General features: G+C 38.0%; 1 protein-coding gene across 3 annotated transcripts in view; it reads right to left on the bottom strand.

Annotated features, from left to right (window-relative positions):
* Nucleotides 1–7453: 7453 nt before the first annotated feature.
* The window catches only part of CDC42 (cell division cycle 42), a 48949-nt gene continuing 35858 nt past the window's right edge, over nucleotides 7454–20544 (bottom strand). For 2 of the 3 annotated variants that reach the window (XM_045859098.1, XM_045859100.1), the window contains exons 4-6: nucleotides 14363–14472; nucleotides 14041–14238; nucleotides 7454–8975 (exon numbers count right to left, since the gene is read on the bottom strand). In XM_045859098.1, the coding sequence (XP_045715054.1) occupies nucleotides 8886–8975; nucleotides 14041–14238; nucleotides 14363–14472 (398 nt within the window). In that variant the 3' untranslated portion in view covers nucleotides 7454–8885. Of the gene's footprint in view, nucleotides 8976–9657; nucleotides 10459–14040; nucleotides 14239–14362; nucleotides 14473–20544 lie in introns of those variants that run through there. The other variant, XM_045859099.1, reaches the window with a different exon arrangement.

The following is a 20544-nucleotide window of genomic DNA, read 5'->3' as shown; positions in this document are numbered from 1 at the left end:
TGCCGAGCACCTACTACTTGCCAAGCACTCTGCTAAGTGCTTTATGTGAAGCATTTTATTTAACCCTCACAACTCTCAAGTAAAGTAAATAGAGCTATTTCCATTTCGCAGGGAAGCAAGCAAGGCCCAGAAGGTGTAAGTTACTTGCTGAAGATCAAAGATCAAGTGACAGGGCCCAAACTCCAATCCAAAGCCTTTCCATCACAATGGCAAGTTGTTCAACCTCAGTCTTGCCACCCCACAAATGATACCATCTATCCTGCCTTCCTTACAGGGCTGAACTGAGGATAAGTGAAATCAGGAACACAAACATCATTTGAGGTTTGAGTTTACTACCTTAACTCAAAATAGTGTGAGTGCTCCTGGTTTTGGAAAGATATACCTCCAGAATCCCAGTCACCTCCCTTTATTTGAGTATAGCTGAGATTTTATTCCCTAATAACAGGGTCCCTTTCCCTGGATCAGGCCTATTTTAGATATATGGAAAATAATGCTGCTATTCTAAATGCCCTTATGTGGGATGGTAAAGAAAAAAGAGAAATGAGTGTGCCAGGTCTCAGAACTGGCGCTCCCATCATCCCCCAGGCCTTGAGTACTCAACTCACTAAGGTCCAGCTTTCTCATCAACAAACCCTGCTCTGCCAACTTACAGGGCTGCTATAATGAAATAAGGAGCAGAGACTCTAGGGGCAGACTCCCCAAATTCAAAGGTATTTCATGCATGAAGACAAAGGGTATCATTCTCACATGCTACAATTAAGTCCCCTTCCCCAAAACCTCCTGCCCAATTAGTCTGCCTCTATAGATGAAGCCTTTTATGCTCTATGCTTGCCCTGGCATTACACGATGCTTGAACTAAAATTTCCAGCTTTGTAATTAGTTACGTGTATTTTATTTTCACAAGATACATTAATGGTTAAACACAAAGGCTCCAGAATCAGACAGATCTGAGTTCTAACTCTGTTTTGAGGTATCAACCAATTATCGAGTCTCAGAGTCCTTATCTATAAAATGGAGACATTTGCAGCATCAATGTCATATAGCTGTGAGCTAAATGTGCTAACGCTGTGGGTTCAACACAGAGCAAAGCACAGCAAGTACTTAATAAACAGCTATTCTCCCACCAGAGCACCTTCCAATTCTTTTATGATCCTAGGTAATTAGAACAGAACCCTCCCTCAGTATGATTAATGTTCCCTCTTCAATTCTTATTTGTTTATGGGGGCCCTTGAGAGCTAGCTTTCTACCCACTACACCTATCCCCAAGTAGGGCTCCTGACTATTCCCCAAATGCGCCAGGTGTCCCCCATCTTTGTTCACATTCCCCCCACCCAGAAATCCATACTCATCCACCTGACCCCACCCTCACCCCATTTGTCTCTGCATTTCCAAATCAGACTCATCTTTTAAGATACAACTAAAATGCCACCTTTTTCAAGCCTGGTTTCTTTTCACCACTCCCCACCATCCTCCCCCAACAGTATATACACAACTGTGTTTTTTCTTCTTTCTAGTATATTCTGTTACCACCCCCTCCTTTCATTATTACTAGAACCATCCTCATCCACCAGGCTATCTAACAGAGGGCCTTTCAATACTAAATAAATACCAGTTAAGTTGACTTTACACAAACAAAAGCTTTGGAGATATTTGTAGTTCTTAATAAAATAATGTCTTCTGCACTGGTTGGTGTGACTCAGTGGAATGAGTGCCAGACTGTGAACCAAAGAGTAGCCACTTCGATTCCCAGTCAGGAAACAGGCCTGGCTTGTGGGCCAGGTCCCCAGTAAGGGTTGTGTGAAAGGCAACAACACATTGATGCTTCCCTCTTTTTCTCCCTCCCCTCACCTCTCTTTAAAAATAAATAAAACCTTTAAAAAATATATAACGTCTTCTGAAGATTTCATATCCTTTGATACTCGTAAACTGGATCCTCTGGCTAGCCTCAGAGATTTGGCCAACCAAAGACCAGTGCTGGTAACTCTGGGACACAGCAAAAACTGCACAACTGACCTGATATGCGTAAGTTTTTTGTTTTCCTGCCTCCCAGTGGTCCTAAAAACAAAGCAATTTCAGAAGTAAAGTATACAGAGCTCTGTAGATACAACTTACTGTGTATATGAAGTACTTCCACAAAATTAAAAAGCTAGGGGGGAATCTCATCTCCAGTCTTAGGTTCTTCTTACAGAAAGCTCTAGCATCCTAGTTCTATAAATACTCTACAATTACTAAGACACAAAATCTCCCATATACACCAAGTAGCATTTGACAATGATATCAGCAAATAATTCCTCACACATAAACTAAATTCTCCCCATTGTAATGCAAATCTGACAGCTGTTAATATTTGCATAGCACTTTTGTTTACAGAACACATTCACATATATGACCTCATTCAATCCTCACACTCAATCCTGAGATGTAGATATTATTATTCCTGATTTACAGATGAAGCAAATAAAGCTTAGGGTCATTCACTGTTTATCCAAGGTCATGCAGCTAATAAGGCCAGTAAAGAAACTCAAGACAACTATTTCCCTACAGCAGATACCACCTTGGATTTTAAATTCTGACTGACTGAATTCTCAAACTGATTCTTCATCTCTCCTAAATAATCCATAAATCACCCCAGTCTACCAGTATATATTTACTCAGCCTCAATTCCTTTCTTCATCATCACCTTCTTCCCCCGTTCTGCTATCTATCAGGATCCCGTAAGAAGCCCTAACCAGTGAGGCTCAGTTGGTTGGGCATCATTCTGCAAATCGAAAGATCACCAGTTCGATCCCTGGTCAGGGCACATACCTGAGTTGTGGGTTTGGTCCCCAGTCAGGGAGAATACGAGAGGCAACTGATCAATGGTTCTGTCTCACACTGATGTTTCTCTCCCTTTTTCCCTCCCTTCCTCTCTCTCTAAAAATATATAAAACCTTAAAGTAAAAAAAAAGACCCCGTAGGAGGAACCTGCCCTGGCTGGTGTGGATGAGTGGACTGAGTGCTGGCCTATGAACCCAAAGGTCGCCAGTTTGATTCCCAGTCAGAGCACATGCCAAGGTTGTGGGCCAGGTCCCCCAACTGTAGGTGTGCAAGAGGCAACCAACTGATTGATGTATCTCTTGCACATCGATGTTTCTCTCCCTTTCTTTCTCCCTTCTGCTCTGTCTAAAAATAAATAAATAAATGGAATTTTTAAAAATAAATAAAATTTCTAAAAAAGAAATTAGGAACCCCAAATTCAATCACCAGAATTTTAACAAATTAACCGCTAGGTGGAGCTAATCTCAACAATCCAAGAAGTCAATGGGTCAGTTCATAGGAAAAGAACACAGAAGTGCCAGAGTTCAAAGTAGCTCAATACATTCTTTAAAAGAAACAAGAAATACATAGCATGGTACTGGCACAAGTTTTCCCACCTTTGTCCTAATAGTCTATAATCAGGAAGTTAAGAAAAAACAATTTTCAGTTCAAGGCTTCTGGCTGAAAAACAAATGTTTACAAACCCACACAGGTACCCCTCTCCAGTTTCTGCCTCTGAGAAGGCTGGCTACTTGACTTTGCATTAAATCACAGACCAAGCCATAGACAGTAAGACCATATCCAATCAAATATCAATTCATCAGTATCAAGCTAACATGGAGGAAGCTGTTACCTGTTTAAATCACTCAGACTTAAAAAAAAAAAAAAAAAAAAACCACCTGGAACAATATTTACTGACAAAAAGGGGAAATAAAGCCACATAACACTGGCCCATACCCTGCCCAAAGTTCTGGCAAATAATGAGGGGGAATCTATGGGCAAGGGGATATCTGCAGCAGAGGAATAAAATGAGTTGAGTTAGCCAGAGACTTCACATCCTAGAAGTCTGATTTTTTCTGTTGGAATAACTTCAATTTCATATACATTTCCACTGGTAACTTAACACTTTGGAATTTGGTCCTCTGTAGTTTCTACAAATGAATTAGAATAGTCCTGAGAAAAACAGAAAGGATATCCTATCTTCATTCAGTGAAACTTATAGAGCACACCTGTCTTGAAGTTATCAGGGAAATACAGCCTTCCTCTACATTCCAGCTTTGACTCAGAAAACCTTAGCCCAACTCTGTAACTCAAACACCTGCCCCCTTTCAAACTGCTGCATAAGTAATTTAATTACGTAAGAGTCTGCCCAACCTATCTCAGTGCCAGTCTAACAATAAGATTATTGTAACTATTAACTTTGTAAACCCTCTTTCTAATTAAGGACTCAAAAACCGAGTGCTAGTTTGAGACCACAAGTTTGAAGAACCTCTTTCCTCAAACAAATAAAGCCGTGAAAACTTGCGGCCCAAACTTATTCTAAACTCGTCAGATATAAATGAAACCTTTAGAGGTCATCTAGTGCCATGTTCCTCAAGCATGGCTGGTATATTAAAATCTGGTGAGCTTTAAGAAAGTGATACCCTTCAAACAATAATTTGAAAAATGAGCCTCTACTCCAAGGATTGATTAAAATGGCCCCAGGCATTGTTTTCCTCTTTTTGTGATGAACTCCCAAGGTGATATCCACACAGGCAGAGTGAAAAGCCACTGAGGTGTGCACTAATCCCCAAACATAGCTGATCTTAAATTCTGCCTGAGGAGCTTTTATGAACTAGATTGATTCGCAGGTCCCACTCTAAGAAAAAAATGTTTATGCTTCCCATTAATTGTTGGCCAACCAGGCACCTGAATTGCATCTGAGACTTCAACAATGACAAAATGCATAATTAATTTACAGATAAAGAGGCCAGGAGAGTAAAAATTACCTGTCAAAGGGCACACTAAATTAGGGCTGTCATTCCCAGGTCTGCAGTGCTCAGTTTGGAACAAGTGCTCCAACAACAAATGTGTGACATGCACATGCACACAGGTAAGATTTTTGTTCTTTTTTTCCCCTGATTTTTACTCTCTTGAGAACCACTCTACTGGGTGGTATGAGACTACAACATGGCTGGCAATTCAAGAGGAGACAGCTATCAAAATTATAAGGGAAAGAAAATTCCAACGAGAAATCAGAAGCCCACATCTATTTTATTATTATATTCTTAAGAGCCTTAGTTAAGTGCTGAAAAAAACCTATTTTTGAATTTACTAAATAGAATTTTGAATGAGTGGCGCAGACTTTGGTTTTGGCTATATGGAATCCTCTGGGCAATGGAATATGAGAAATTTTAAATGTGCTTGACCTTGCACCCCTTTGGCTCACCATGAGAAAGAAGTCAACTCTCAGGCTGACTATTTTCTGGAGCTGGGCAGAGTAAAAAACACAGAGCCAACCTGAGCCCAATATGAAGCCTGGAGGGAAAGCCCAAATGACCCAGGCATGAGAAGAATAAATGCTTATTGTAGTAAACCACAATTAGGGTGGTTTGTAATGAAACATTATCGTAGCAACAGCTAATAAAATAAACTTTTTTTTAAAAGGTAGGGGCACTTTGGAAAAAACTCAAAGTAATGTGTAAATAAAGTATTTAGCCCTGGAAAGATTAAGGTAAGGTCTTCTGTTATTCTATGTAGCTAAATCATCGTACTCTGAGTCAGAGGAACTGGGGTAAGGCTTACAGAAAACAAAGAGAGCTCAATTAGAAAGGTGATTTAAAGCCACTTCCCTCGAATATCGATCAGAAACACCCTAACCATTGAAGAGCTCAGCCCTTCCTGAAAAGACTGGAATTACTACTTCCGGTGAAATGCTGTCCCTTTCCCACACTGTTACATTTCCAGTACATGTCAGCTATGCCCAGCAGGGACTAAGTTTGGCCCTTCTCCAGAAGTGGCATCCTTGTATACCAGAGTTCCTTGGCACTCAGCACCCAGATAATCACTAACATCATCAAAATAAGAGAAAAAGGAAACAGTGAAACCTAACAATGAAATAAAAGCAATACCCTTACCCATTTATAAAGATAACAATTATAAAGACACTACTGATTTAAGGACAGTTTTTCAGAACCCCCCCCCCAAAAACCCATGCCACTACATTAAACATACACACAAATTTTAAGGGGTATTCTGATTATAACCAGAAAATGTCAGGAAAAATACACCCTAAAATAAAGGAAATACTGCAATTGTTTCTTTCATACCACAATCCTTTCTTCCCTTTAGGATCTACTGGCATAAAATCCAGCTCTAAAAACACAACTTTAATAAACTACAGAACCTATTCTAAGACCCTCAGTAAAACACTGTAGAAAACCAGCAATGTATTAGTCTAAATAACAAAAATTTTGTTGCTCACTAAGACTACTAAGGACTGTTTTAAAGTAACCCTTTTCCAACCTGGGCAGTATTACTCACTAAGCCAAGACAACAGACACTTCATTAGGTCAAATAGAAAACAATATTTAAGTAGAAAATGATGTTGGCTTTATTCATTTGCCACCCATATTCTTCTGATATATGGGAAGTAGAACCAAAAATATTTAATTAGAAAACAATGTTAGCTTCAATCAATCTCCTCATCACCAACTGTTTTTCTGATGTGTGTATAACTCAACACGATGTGATCTTATTTATTAGTTCTTAAAATTCTGTACCCATACAATGACTATTTCTAGAGCCATCTCATGCTCTAAGCCAAGGATACAGCAATAATCAGGATGGACCCACATGCTACTACACTTAGAACTAGAGATACACAGCCTCTGCTCCACAGGGTCTCCCAGCACAATCTCTCCCTGGTATGATCAACAAGAAAGTAAGACACATTGGTAAAATCGTAAAGAGTACATCTGCCTCTTCCTAACTCTTTCCCAACCAACCAGCTTAGTTTTAGCACAGTTTGGGATCAAGCTAAACATGACTCTGTGAAAAAGTATCAAAATGAGGCTATGCTATATCAGCCTTATTAAGTGGATTAACAGTTCTTGGTTTCTAAGATTCTCAAACAGATCAGCATAATGCCCTTAAGGTAAATGAATAGAAAATGTGTCCCATATTCAGGTTCACAGTACAGAATCTAGAATCTGATAGAAGCAGTTTGTGTTAACTACCAGGAGCAGTGGTTCTCAAACTTGGCTGCATTTTGGAAATACCTGGAAAACTTTTAAATACCCATTGTTCAAGCTGCACTCCAATAAGCAACAAAGTTTGAAAACCAAAGATACACAAAACTTGGAGTAACTGGCTGCTTCCCAACTAACAGATGAATTAGAGGTATGCTTCCTGAACACCTCTTTACTAGGAACTACTAAGACCTCATCTGGTATTTAAAGAGGTTTGTAGACTACCTGCCAAACTTAGGGAGAAGGCACAAACCTGAATACATGGAGGGAAAAAAAAAACATTATCTCAAACTGAATGCTGGGGGGGGAAAAGCACACAAAAACAATCATCCCAAAATTTGTTAGAAATTGATATTAGTAAGAGTCAAGTTCCCACACCTAATTATCTAAAACAGAGGCAGAGGGAAAATAACAACCTCCAGGCTGGCTTGTGATGGGTATTTTTTGTTTGTTTAATACATCTGAAAAGAATGCATATACAAAGAATTGAGACATGAGAAAGCATTGGTTCAACACTAATGAATCTACAAGAATTAGGATTTGGGGAAGATGGAGAAGATTACCTAAACATTTTTAAAAATTGGAAACTGCAACCAAAAGCTGATAAAATCCCTATTAACACTTATGAAGAGTCTTCATAAGACTCTCTCCATGATTTTTATTAAACTAGAGAGCCTCAACTGGCTGCTCTAGGGTTCCTCATGCAAAACAGAAATAAGGGGAGTCCCCTGACTGGTCCCCATGTTGTTAAATGTTCTCCCCACCCCCACCCCACCCCTAGCTTCTTAATGAAGCAGGTCTCCATCCTCATAACTTGAAAGAGGATGTGAATCATTCCACAGACAACTGTCTTCTAGCACCACCCCTCATATAACCAGGTCTTCAGCTGTGTTCTAGAACTCCGTATCATACACTATTAAGCTGCAAATCTATGCTAAGCATGTAAGACAATGACTGACAAGGAAAAAATGTTTTGTTGTTTCTTTTTAAATTATGTATTCAACCCATTTGGTATTATTTCAAAAAGTGCAATACTTTTCTTATCAATGAAAGAAGTTAGAAACTAACTTCAAAAAAAATCAGCAAAAAAAAAGTATCAGCAAATGGCTAACAAATTTCCTTGAAAGTCAGTCACATATATAGTGCATCCTAGAAAAGAGGAGGGGCAAGACAGGTTCCACCCACTTTCATGAGTTTCATCAAATACTGAACCTACTCAAGGGTGGAGAGAAAAGGCAACTTTCAAAAAGGAGTATGTTATTAAACGAGGCATTTACTATACTCCTTCCTAAGAGCACCAGGTGGGGAACATATTTTCTAAACTAGATCCAGGAAGTGGAATGTGGAATCACTCCAACCTCCTCCCCTAAAGGGCTGTCCAATGGTTAATGAATTTTTTAAAAAATGACTAAATAAAAACAAACCCCACACACACTCCCCCCCAACCAAAAGAAAGAAAAAAAGAAAAAAATAATAATAAAACTAGATGTCCCAGATCACTCTCCAGAGTGGAACCCGGGAGCAGCTTCAACAACCCAAATTAGTCTGTTACAGAGTCATCACAAGCATGCCTTGCTTTTAAACAAACTAACAAAAAAAATTTTTTTCAAAACAACGAAACAAAAAACTAGTACTGATCACTTTTCTGACAATACACAATTACTCAAAATTAACTAGCACTGAGAGGGGGAAAGGGACCATACCTATGGGCCTTGTTTCATACGAGTGCATATGGGTAGGTGCAGGGCATTTGTCATTATTGCAAAAACGAATTTTAATTTTTAATCTTTAGTTTGATTTAAACATTGCTTTTAGTATGATGCCGACACCAGCTGTGCAGAAAGGACTCTGGAGAGATGTTCATAGCAGCACACACCTGCGGCTCTTCTTCGGTTCTGGAGGCTCCAGGGCAGCCAATATTGCTTCGTCAAATACATTCTTTAGGCCTTTCTGAAAAGGGGTAGAAAGAAAAAAAATGGGCCATCTGATTTGCAGAATAAAAAAGTTGAAGCTCAAAAACATTCAAACCCCCAAGAGTTGGTAAAAAAAAAACAAAGCATTAAAAACAATTCTGAATCTTAACACAATCATCTCACTTCACCAAGTTTTGTCCAGGCAGGTCCCTGGAAGGGCCCAGCAATTCAGGAGCAGATATTCATGAGTGAGACAGGGGTCCTTTGAGAAAGCTTTGTGCAGACCAATGTATGTCACAAGAAGCAAACAAGCACATGTGTCATTTGCTCATTCAATATGAGTTTTGTAATGTGCTGCTGAAATATTTAACAAACAAGTGAAGCAACTCTGCATTCAAGTGAAACAGCTGGATATGGAACGGGATGGGGAGGATGGGCACCAGGCAGTGGCATCCTTATTATGTAAAGGCACAGGCAAAGATGGAAAGAGCAATTACAGTGGCTGCATCGAAGATATTCACTCTGAAATCCTTTTATCCCATCAATTAGACAGAGCCAAGGAGATTCAAGGAAGCAAAAATGTGGGTATCTGATACATATGTAAAACTAGAGCCCAGTCAGTGCAACAGGAATAAAGCTTCATCAGGCATTTATACAAACAATTGTATATTTTTAATTTTAAAATTTGAAGGTAACCACAATTGTATGTTTCCCTCACAACAATAAAATCAGAAGCAGGAAAATATAAAGGTAGTGGCTTTACATCTCAACATTAACAAACCTTAAGTCGACTGTTAAAATGGATGCTATTCTTAAAAGATAATGTAACAAATAATCTCATAAAGCAGTAGCAGATACATCGATATCTTTCCCACCCCAGACTGACAAATACTCCACTACAGCACAGACGGCCAAAGCAATAGCAACACAAAGTTTCACTGCACAAAGGAAAACCCAAAAAGAAAATCGTCCCTTCCCCATTACACTCTACTAACAAGTCACCCTTTTTCCATTAAGTTTGTCATGCAATTACAATTAACAATTGATCATAAGAGCAAAATGATGTTTGTGTTATTTTCTCCATCTAGAACTAAGATCTAGAAGTGTTAAAACTCTTATTTTCTCCGAGAGGACATTCTTAATGCCAGATCAACTTCCCTTTTGCAATAGTAATCCGAACCAAAAAGCTCTGAGCATCAGGCAACTCAAGCAGCAGAAAGTAAGTAAGTCCAACTTGACTACTGGTCATAAAAAATATTCTATAAGATATTGCATTCTTGGTCAAAAACTAATACAGAGGTTGCTCTAAGGTGGTGAGTAAAAAGACGCAGAGGCTTTCAAACAGGATGGTTTTATTCCTTTGTTTTTAAGTGATCTTTCTACAGTAGTGGGACAGGAAGCAGCAGCAAAGAGGGAAAGGAGAAAACAGTTTAGAATATACAGCACTTCCTTTTGGGTTGAGTTTCCGGAGGCTCGAGGGCAGCTAGGATAGCCTCATCAAACACATTCTTCAGACCTCTCTACAAGACAGAGGGAAGGAGAGAGAACAGCAGCCAGGTTAGAGGATTAGAAAGACTAGCAGATACAACAGCAGTCTGGATTAAATGGGCTGAATTCACAGAAGCAATGAGCCTTAAGAAAAATAACTGCCAGAATGTTGAACTTAAGCCCACTACTAGGACAGCACATAACTGAACAGAAACTTCTTACTTCAAAAGATTAACTGAGCAAGAAAGCAGTTTTTGTAAAAATACCGTATGTTGACTTCTAAAACAATCACACTTTGAAGTCTAATATTACAACATTTCGATAAAAATAATGCCAGGAGAGAAAAGTGGATATTGTATATTTGAGCCCTGTAAATTCCCAGGATTTCTAATGATAAGAATGGCACAAACGGCTGGGGGGTGGGGGGCAATGGGGGAAAATTGGGACAACTGTAACAACATAAATAATAGAAAAAGTTAAAAAAAATGGCACAGACATTTTGAAATCTATTAAATTTCAGGCTTCTGTGAATTCAGCCCCTGAATAACTGAAGGACACAAATAGCAGACTAACAGGCATGCTACGTGTTTCTAGATTCAATGACATAACCAAATGGGATTAATCAGCGTTTCAGAGTTAATCAGTTTCCCAGAATGAAAAGGTTCAGGCATTTAGAAAAAATGTTAATTGTTCAAGAGTACCAACTGAGAAAAGTTTAAAGAACAGACTCTAGAAACAGCATACACTTCAGTTATTCAGTAATGTTATCAGAGCAAGTAACTACCACCCAAGATTATAGGGAAACAAAGATGGGGTCCTAGAATGAGTTTTAGCAAGCAGTCTGATGCTTTAAGGTGTCTGCATGGGTATCAGAGCATAAAAGCATGGAGTGAAAACAAAGAATATTCTCAGATCTGCAGGGATTAAAACACATAAGTACACTTACACCGCAGGCAGAACTCCAACGTGACAGTGTGACTCAGTAGTACTGGTACCTTGGGCCCAGGTCTATGGACTCCCCTAACCTCACCTAAATCTGAAGCCACAGGTTTACTACCCAAAGAAATTTCATATGCTCTTTAGGTCAGTTTGATTCCAAATAAAAATTTCACCAAAGTCCCAGAATACAGCTCCAATAACAAATGCCAGCCCCAAACTACCCCAGCTGTTCCCACCCCCACCCTATCCCCACAATGGCCCCACCATGGCACCCCAGAGGACTGGCACCTACACATTCTATTAGGTACAAAATAAATCAGAAATAACAACAAGTACTTAAAAAGAAGCAAAGTAGGTTAAAAGTTTTCTTCTTTTCCTATCTTTTACAAAGTAGAAATGGCTAAACAAAATTTATAGTTCCTCTGAAATTCTTTCTCCACATATAGGAGCAAATTCTGGTAGTCAAATATAAAGGGAAGAAGAAAGAATGGAAAGGGAAACATTTCATAAAGAAAAAAAAGTAGAGAGCTGCTATTAGAAACTAAGGCATCCCATTAACAAGCAAATTCTTTCTTCCTTATTGACAAAGATCAACTGATCCCCTACGAAACAAAACTAATCCCTGCTTTTACCCATACTACCTGATTATATCAAGAGTTCACTTTTAGAGGAACCAACAAACAGAATTTGGAGTCCTAAAAGTTCTAGCTCCCAAACATAACCAGAAACCCCATTTTCTATCTTCTCCTCTTTTGACTTCTCCAACTTCAAAATCTGTTAAGAAAAATATAGTTGCTAAGACCTTTTCAAATTTTTACTCACTGCAAATTGACTTACTATATAAATCTGTTCATATTGTACAAAAGCCATATACAGAAGCATCCAATTTTCTAAAATAAGCCTTACCAGTGACCTAAAATTGGGTCCACATGGCCTACTTGCCTTCATTTCCCCCAAAAGTAACCCATACTTAAAAGGAAAGGGGTATACAAAAGGTACACAGTTATAATCTGACACCCATATTTCACAGATATCCCTCCCCAAAAGACACAGACACTTCTGAGGATGATATAAAATCCCAGAAGCATCAGGCTATTTTAAAAATTTCAGTCAGTGTTGTGTGTGAGAAAATATAAAATTTTATTTAGCCCTGACCAGGCAACTCAGCTGGTGAGAGCATTGTCCTGATTTGCCAAGGTTGAAGGTCCAATCCCTAGTCAGGACACATATAAGAATCAACCAATGAATGCACAAATAAGTGAAACAGCAAATCAATGTTATTCTTTCTCTCTCTCTGTCTCTATCTCTCTCCTTCCCTCCTTTTCCATCTCTCTAAAATCAATAAATTAAAAATAAATAAATAGCCCTGGCTGGTGTGATTCAGTAGATTGAGTGCCAGCTTGCAAACTGGAGGGTCGCTGGTTCGATTTCCAGTCAGGGCACATGCCTGGGTTGCAGGCCAGGTCCCCCAGTAGGGGGCGTGTGAGAGGCAATCACACATTGATATTTTTCACCCTCCCATTCTCCCTCCCTTCCCCTGTGTCTAAAAATAACTAAATAAAATCTTTAACACACACACACACACACATACACACACACACACAATAGAACTAAACTGCCAGGGAAAACTGGGTTTGGAAGAATATTAGGCCTTGAAATTATTCTATGGAATATCCAGGTAAGCATAAAAATTTTATCTTTAAATATCCAACCTAATATTAAACTGAGGGTGATTAAACTGTGTCTGGGCCCCACATATTAAATACTTAGTACATGCATAATATGCAACTATATATTCCATTTATTTTAGTGTACATATAATTAAGATGAATGTAACTGAAAAAAAAAAAAACCTCTTAGCTCAACCCTACCCTACCTGGTTTATTTAGGCATGTTTGCTCATTGTTCAAAAGTTAAAACACTGGTAACTAGTAAGTAAGAGTTCTGTGCTAATTATTACCATAATTCTTTCCTTTGCCCCCAGGAGGAGAATCAATCAGCAACAGCCATGAAGGTTGACAAGACAGAAACACACACGTCAGTTACAACTCTCAGTCTAAACACTCTGACACTGCTCCCTGTCCTCAGAACCTGACATTTCCCATGAAGCTATAAGATGAGTTCCAAATACATCATTCAGAAACAGACAGAGGAAAGAGGGCCACATGAGGAAGGAATGCCTCCAAAAACTTTAGTCACTATATAAGCATACTTAAGAAATAGCTACAGCAATATTTTCTGACATAAAAGTCTCTACTATGACTAATTCCCTATCCCAGACATAGTATAGCACCACTTATCAGAACTGACAAGAAAAAAAAAAATCAGTTCTATTTAGATGAAAATTTAAGGAGGGGTGTGGCAGAGGGTCTCATTATAAATTTGTGCCTTGGGTCTCATCTGAACCTTTCTTGTAATTTTTTTTAACCATCCCTGACCACTACAAAGGACTTAGTACAACATGGAAGCTCACCAATCTAAGCTTTATTTAGAGACTAAAATTTTCTCTATGTAGAGATCTCCAGAAAAAGAATATACACTATGAAGCTGGTCGTAAGTCTTCCTGGGCAGCTTTCTTGAGCACTGCGGACCACTGTTAGAAATAACCCCTGAATCCCAATGCTCTAAGAAACTATTCAGCTATAAATGAAAACAGACTTCCGCACAGTCCTCACCTGTGTGAGTGCAGAACACTCCACATACTTGACAGCCTTCAGGTCACGGGCCAGCTTTTCAGCAGTCTCTGGAGTGATAGGCTTCTGTTTGTTCTTGGCAAGTTTCTCAATAGTTGAGGGGTCATCTCTTAGATCAATTTGGGTCCCAACAAGCAAGAAAGGAGTCTTTGGACAGTGGTGAGTTATCTCAGGCACCCACTAGAGAAAAAGTATTTTAAAAAATATACCTTCATTAACCCACAAGGCTCTAAAACTATTTACAACAAGTCAATAAAAGTTCTGTGACAACCTTTTTCAGGATAAGAACACCCAACCGACTCACCTTTTCTTTCACATTTTCAAATGAGGATGGAGAGACCACTGAAAAACAGACTAGAAATACATCTGTTTGTGGATAACTCAGCGGTCGTAATCTGTCATAATCCTCTTGCCCTGGGGGGAAAAATTAGAAAAATCAACTGAATCTTGATGTCCTCATAGTATTAAAATTGCAAGTCAATCAACAAATTAAGTACTCAGCTAACAGCACAGTGATTATAATGAGAAAACAACTTATCTAATAAAATGTATGGATTTATGAGAAAACTCTCACTGAGCTTATTCTATTTAAAATTTCGAACCATTAGAATAGCAATAAAGGCTATGTATTATTTGCTTTATTACCAGTTTGTAGTTTTCAATCTTTATGCCCATTAGCAATCTAACAATAATGTAATAAACAAAATAAACTGTTACTACAAAAATAGTTAAAAATTAATCCTATTCAGATCTGACTAAGAAATGATCACACCAGCCCTGGCTGGATTGAGCTGGAGCTGCGAACCAAAGCATCGCAGGTTCGATTCCCAGTCAGGGCGCATGCCTGGGTTTCAGGCCATGGCCCCCAGAACCGCACATTGATGTTTCTCTCTCTCTCTTTCTCCCTCCCTTCCCTCTCTAAAAAGAAATAAATAAAATCTTAAAAAAAAAAAAAAGGAAATGATCACACCAAAATGATCTAAGGAAACAAAAATCTCAGTGAAACTCAGCTAACAAAATCCACTGCCCATTCAAGACTACCAGAGCAGGTTCACATGTTTAGTTAACATGTGCATATAAGACCAGTATCTGAAACAGACTGTCTACAAAAAAATAATTCAGCAAGACTCGGTGGGAGGAAAAGGCAGAAAACTGTACTTGAAATACAATTTTAAAAGTTGTAATTTAAAAAGAAAAGACTCAATGGATGGTAAATCCATGAGGAAAAATTCTAGTGGAAAGAACATATGGTCTAAAAGATTCTTTATAAACCACGGGGAGGGGGGTGTATGTAACTACATTGTGAAGAAACCAGACATCACCTTGACTGATAAAAATAACCATCATCAGGAAGTGGGAGATGAATATTATGTGCCTCCAGATTTATATCCTAAAAAAGATACATGACTACTATAGTAGTCCAAACAAATACCATTACCTAAATCTAATCATGAGGAAACAGAACAAACTTAAAATGAGGAACATTTTATAAGAGGAGGGAAAAGAGAGGATGGATCTGTATTATGTAAAAATAATGCCATGGCTCATGCTAGTGTGGCTCAGTTAGCTGGAGTGTCATTCCATAGACCTAAAGGCCGTAGGTTCGATTCCTGGTCACAGCACATACCCAGGTTGTAGGTTCGATCCCGGGTTGGGGTACATACAAGAGGCAATCAATCAATGTCTGTCTGTCTGTGTCTGTCTCTCTCTATCTGTGCCCCCAACAAAAGCAATGAAAAAATGTCCCCTGGTGAGGATTTAAAAAATAATAATAAAAATAATGTCATGGGAAAAAAAAAGTGTCATGAAAGACAAAGGCTGAAGAACTGATTCAATTAAAAGAGACTAAAAAGAAATGACAACTAAATGAAATACATGGTACTGTACTAAAAGCAGAACAAAATGGAATTGGAGCAATTGACAAAACTGGAATACAGACATTAAAGTAATGCATCAATGTTGAATTTCCTGACTCTAGTTAAATAAGAATGTCTCTGTCCTTAGGAAATACGTTCTTATTCAAGGCTAAAAAGCTATGATATACACAACTTACTCTTAAATAATTCAGGGGGAAAATTAAGCCCTGGCTGGGTAGCTCAGATGGTTAGAGCATCATCCCTGTATGCCAAGGTTGCTGGTTTGATCTCCAGTCAGGGCACCTAACAAGAATCAACCAATGAATGCACAAGTAAGTGGAACAACAAATCAATGTCTGTCTGTCTCTCTCCCCTCCTTCCTCTCTCTAAAAATAAATAAATAAACTTTTTAAAAAAATTAATGTGCTTATGTTTAAAGACAATAATAAACCAAATAGGGCAAAATGTTAACAACTGGTAAATCTGGTTAAAGGGTATATGGGGCTCCTGGTACTATTCTTGCAACTGTTCTGTAGGCTTGAAATTATTTTCAGATAAACAGATTTTTAAAATAGCCATACCCACTTCCAGAACTGTGAGGGAAGGAAAGGAGTCACAGGGGAAGGATTTAACACTCCAATTTCAAAACTAAGCTACAGCAATCCTACATATTAAAAAAATGTATTTAATGCCACTGAACTCTACACTTAAAAATGGTTTAAAAAAAAACCCTTTTTGTTATATTTTACCACAATAAAAAATTTTAAAGGGGAAAAAAATGTAAGATAAACATTTTATCTGCCAATAAACTGGTTTTTGGTCACCACTGAGAAAGAATACAAGAATTCAGAGTAGCTGTCAAAACATGATAATTAAAGATATTACTATTATTGCCACTTAAGTCTTTAAGTAACACATCAAAGTAGACAATAAAGGTATCTTCAGGACAAAAAAGAAATTTTAAATAAAGGTTATATAAGTCAAAATAAGGGAGGTTATAAAACAAAATCATCAACAGAACCTCTAATACTTGTTGAATGCTTACTATAACAATATAATAGCTAGGGTTAGAGTAAAAGGAATTCAAAAGTATCTGCTTAGATATATAACTTTCACTTCTTAAATTGTAACATATAATTACAGAAATGGAAAGGATTTAAAAAGGAAAAAAGTGGGCCTAAAGAACACAAAATCAGCCAAAATCAGTAACAATTCTCTCGATATAAACTGCCTGACCTCTATCTAGCACTTGCTGGAGCTTTGAAACCTCACACACCTAAGCTCCAGCAAAACAACAAAACAAAAAAAGAAATTTAAAAAATATGATGACAAACCAGTTAACGAAGCCTTGTAAAAAGAGATAAAGATGTTCATATACCTTTGCTTAGTATTTTCCCTATTCAAATGGAATATATTTCAAAAAATTAAGCCTGATTTAGTCCAGCAAAGACTTCATTTTTAGTGATTTGGCCCCTACAAGCAGGGATTAAAGTTAGCATCAAATACAAATCCAAGCATATATTCCTGAGCACCAAAGTTTTACATGCAACCAACCAATTCAGGTGGACTGGTGACAAAAACTAGTAAAGCCATTCTTTGTGAATACTAGATCCAAAGCAGTATTGGTAAGTCCATTTATTTGTGATAAATGAGCTCTCAAAGCTATAAAAATCTTTCTTTTCCTTTCACAAACAGGAGAAAAGAAAATTCAGAAGTAAAATCGTTCAAGAAACAAAAAAAGGTTCACTTACCCCTACTTGTCTACGAGTGCCACATTTAAGGAAATAGAATGAATACAGTCCCTATGGTGAGCAAGACTCTTCAATATCAAAGCGTAATTTATCCAGCTAAAATTTACCCTCTAAGTATGTCACAAATAGCCATTATGCACTCAAGATAAAGGTAGCACTATCAATTAACATCCTTTATGGTACATTAACATGATCAAAAAAATTTGATTCTGCCCTGGCTGGTGTGGCTTAGTGGTTTGAGCACTGGTTTGTGAACCAAAGGGTTACCAGTTTGATTCCCGGTCAGGGCACATGCCTGGGTTGCGGGTCAGGTCCCTCGCTGGGGGGCTGCAAGGGGCAGCCAATCGATGTTTCTCTCTCACATCAATGTTTCTCTCCCTCCCTTCCCTCTAAAAATAAATGAAACCTTTTTAAAATTGTTTTAGTCTACTATGTAAGACAGGTTTGGACACAAGTCAAATATACCAACTCCAACAGCACACCAGAATACCACCTAACTTTAAGCACTTGTCAGAAAGCAGGAGTACATTTCATAGGTTGCTGATCTTTTTTCCTTGCTTATAATCTCATATTTAAAATTCCAATTCAAGAGGAACTAAGTCACTTTGAACTGAGGACTCAAGTCCATATGAATTCCAGTAGGACATTATAAACACAAGAAGAAAGCAAATATTTCATAGTATTTACCATCACTACAGATTAAAACCTAACATTTTTTTCTCAACCAATTATTCAAAACTTAATGGTACTTAGTGATCCTGCTTCATCTGTGCCATGGGGCTTACTGCTAAATAATTTCCTAACATCTTTTAGCTCGTGGGAAAACAAAAAACAAACAAAAAAAAAACACAGTAATAATAAAATCCAGCCCTGGCTGGTGTAGCTCAGTGAATTCAGCACTAGCCTGCAAACTGAAAGGTCGCCAGTTGGACTCCCTGTCAGGACACATGCCTGGGTTGCAGGCCAGGTCCCCATTTGGGGGCGTGCAAGAGGCAATCTCACACAAGGAGGTTTCCCTTCCTCTCTGTTTCCCTCCCTTCCCCTTTCTCTAAAAATAAATAAATAAAATTCAAAAATAAAGAGGACACTCTGGCCTGAGATTCCTACCTTTTAACAGCCTTTAAACATAAAGCTAGACTATTTCATGTTAATGCAAAATTTACTGAAGATTCAAATTGTAGTCAAAACACCCCTCTGGAAGATTCTATAATAGTACTAAACTAGAGACCAAGGCTATAAATATCTCTATGGGGAGCACTGTAATTCCTGCTGATGTAACTGAACAACAAATGTAGAAATGGCCAGACAGTAGGAAATACTTTAAAGAAGGAAAGGAGTTTGTTTAAAAACAAAAAACAAACAAACAAAAAACAATCAATCAAAAGAGGTCAAATTGCACCAGGTCAAACTAACTTGCTTTGAACATCATTCATCTGCTAAGGGAAAAGAATAATATTATCTGTGCGCCAAACGCATCCCAGTCACTGCACTGGGTTTTTTTAACGAAAAGTGTATGAATCATAAGTACATAGCTCCTGAGTTATTATATGTGCATACACTTTTAAAAGTTGATCATCATTCAGTCTTCATAACATCCCTAAGAGAAAAGTATTTTAAACTTTTTACAGTTCAAGGTAATTAAGCTCTACACAGTTCAGTAACTTGCCAGCTATCTAGCTAACTGGTCTATCTAGCCTCAAATTTCAAATTTTCTCTTTTCAATTACCATGGTAACACTAGAAATGTCTGAGTGATTGCAATTACAATTATTAAAATCCAAAAGGAAAGATATTTTCTAAAATCTGAACCTAAGAATGTATGTAAATAAAATTAATGAGGACAGGGGAAAAAATCTAAAAGCTAATGTAAACATAAACAAATGAACCAACTATAGTCCAAATAACATAGCTATCCTGGATTGGAGGATGGTGGTGGGGGCAAGTCCTGGTAACTTGGGAACAAACAACTTTGTATGCTATTAGATTAAAGAGAAAAGAACTGCAAACAAATCTTGAACTCCTTATTTGTTTTTCATAGTAGTATGGCATAGCACTTCTGAAACTATTTGCTGTGTATGGTAGAACTGAAAATGAGTAAATAGGGGTCTTTGGGGATAACCAATCCTCTAACCATAAAAGAAAAAGAGATAAAATATATGGAATTGATGAAGACAAAGACTCCTGGAATAGGACTGCACTGGAGATATCAACAAAAATTTACTATCCGGGTTAATGTGCTAATGTTATTGTCCTTGGTGGAGAAATGATATTCAGGACAAGCCACTTTGATGCAGAAATTAAATCAAAATACAAAGTGACAAGAAGAATGTGTGTCTCCCTGACTGGTGTGGCTCAGTGGGCTGACCATCATTCTGCAAACCAAAAGGTCACTGGTTTGATTCCCAGTCAGGGCACATGCCTGGGTTGCAGGACAGATCTCTGCTTGGTGCCATGCAAGAGGCAACCGATCCATGTTTCTCTTGCACGAGGTTTCTCTCCATCTTTTCTCCCTCCCTTCCCCTCTAAAAGAAATAAATAAAATCTTTTAAAAAAAAAGGAGTGTGTGTCAAAATATAAAAATGTTTCTACATGAAAAGGTCATAACGTAAAAGAAAACTGCAAATGGAGCCCAAATGTTAACAAAATAAGTTAAATGGTGTGATCTGCACAAAGCAGATTACTGTGCAACCATGAAGATTATGGCGTACAAGTACAACACTGACAGAGGTCACCACATTTTTTAACAGAAAAAGGCAGGTACGGGGTAAGGAGGAGAATAATATCCTTCTTCTCCTATGTATAAAAATAATTAAATGTAGAGGAATAGCTCTGTTGAGGACACTAAGATGTGATTGTTTCTGGATATAAATGTCTTTTCAT

Source organism: Phyllostomus hastatus, unplaced genomic scaffold (genome assembly GCF_019186645.2).
Source record: "Phyllostomus hastatus isolate PE091 unplaced genomic scaffold, TTU_PhHast_1.1 phas_scaffold_182, whole genome shotgun sequence".
Taxonomy (NCBI): domain Eukaryota; kingdom Metazoa; phylum Chordata; class Mammalia; order Chiroptera; family Phyllostomidae; genus Phyllostomus; species Phyllostomus hastatus.
The sequence above is the reverse complement of the archived record's forward strand: the minus strand, read 5'-3'. Positions and strand labels throughout refer to the sequence as shown.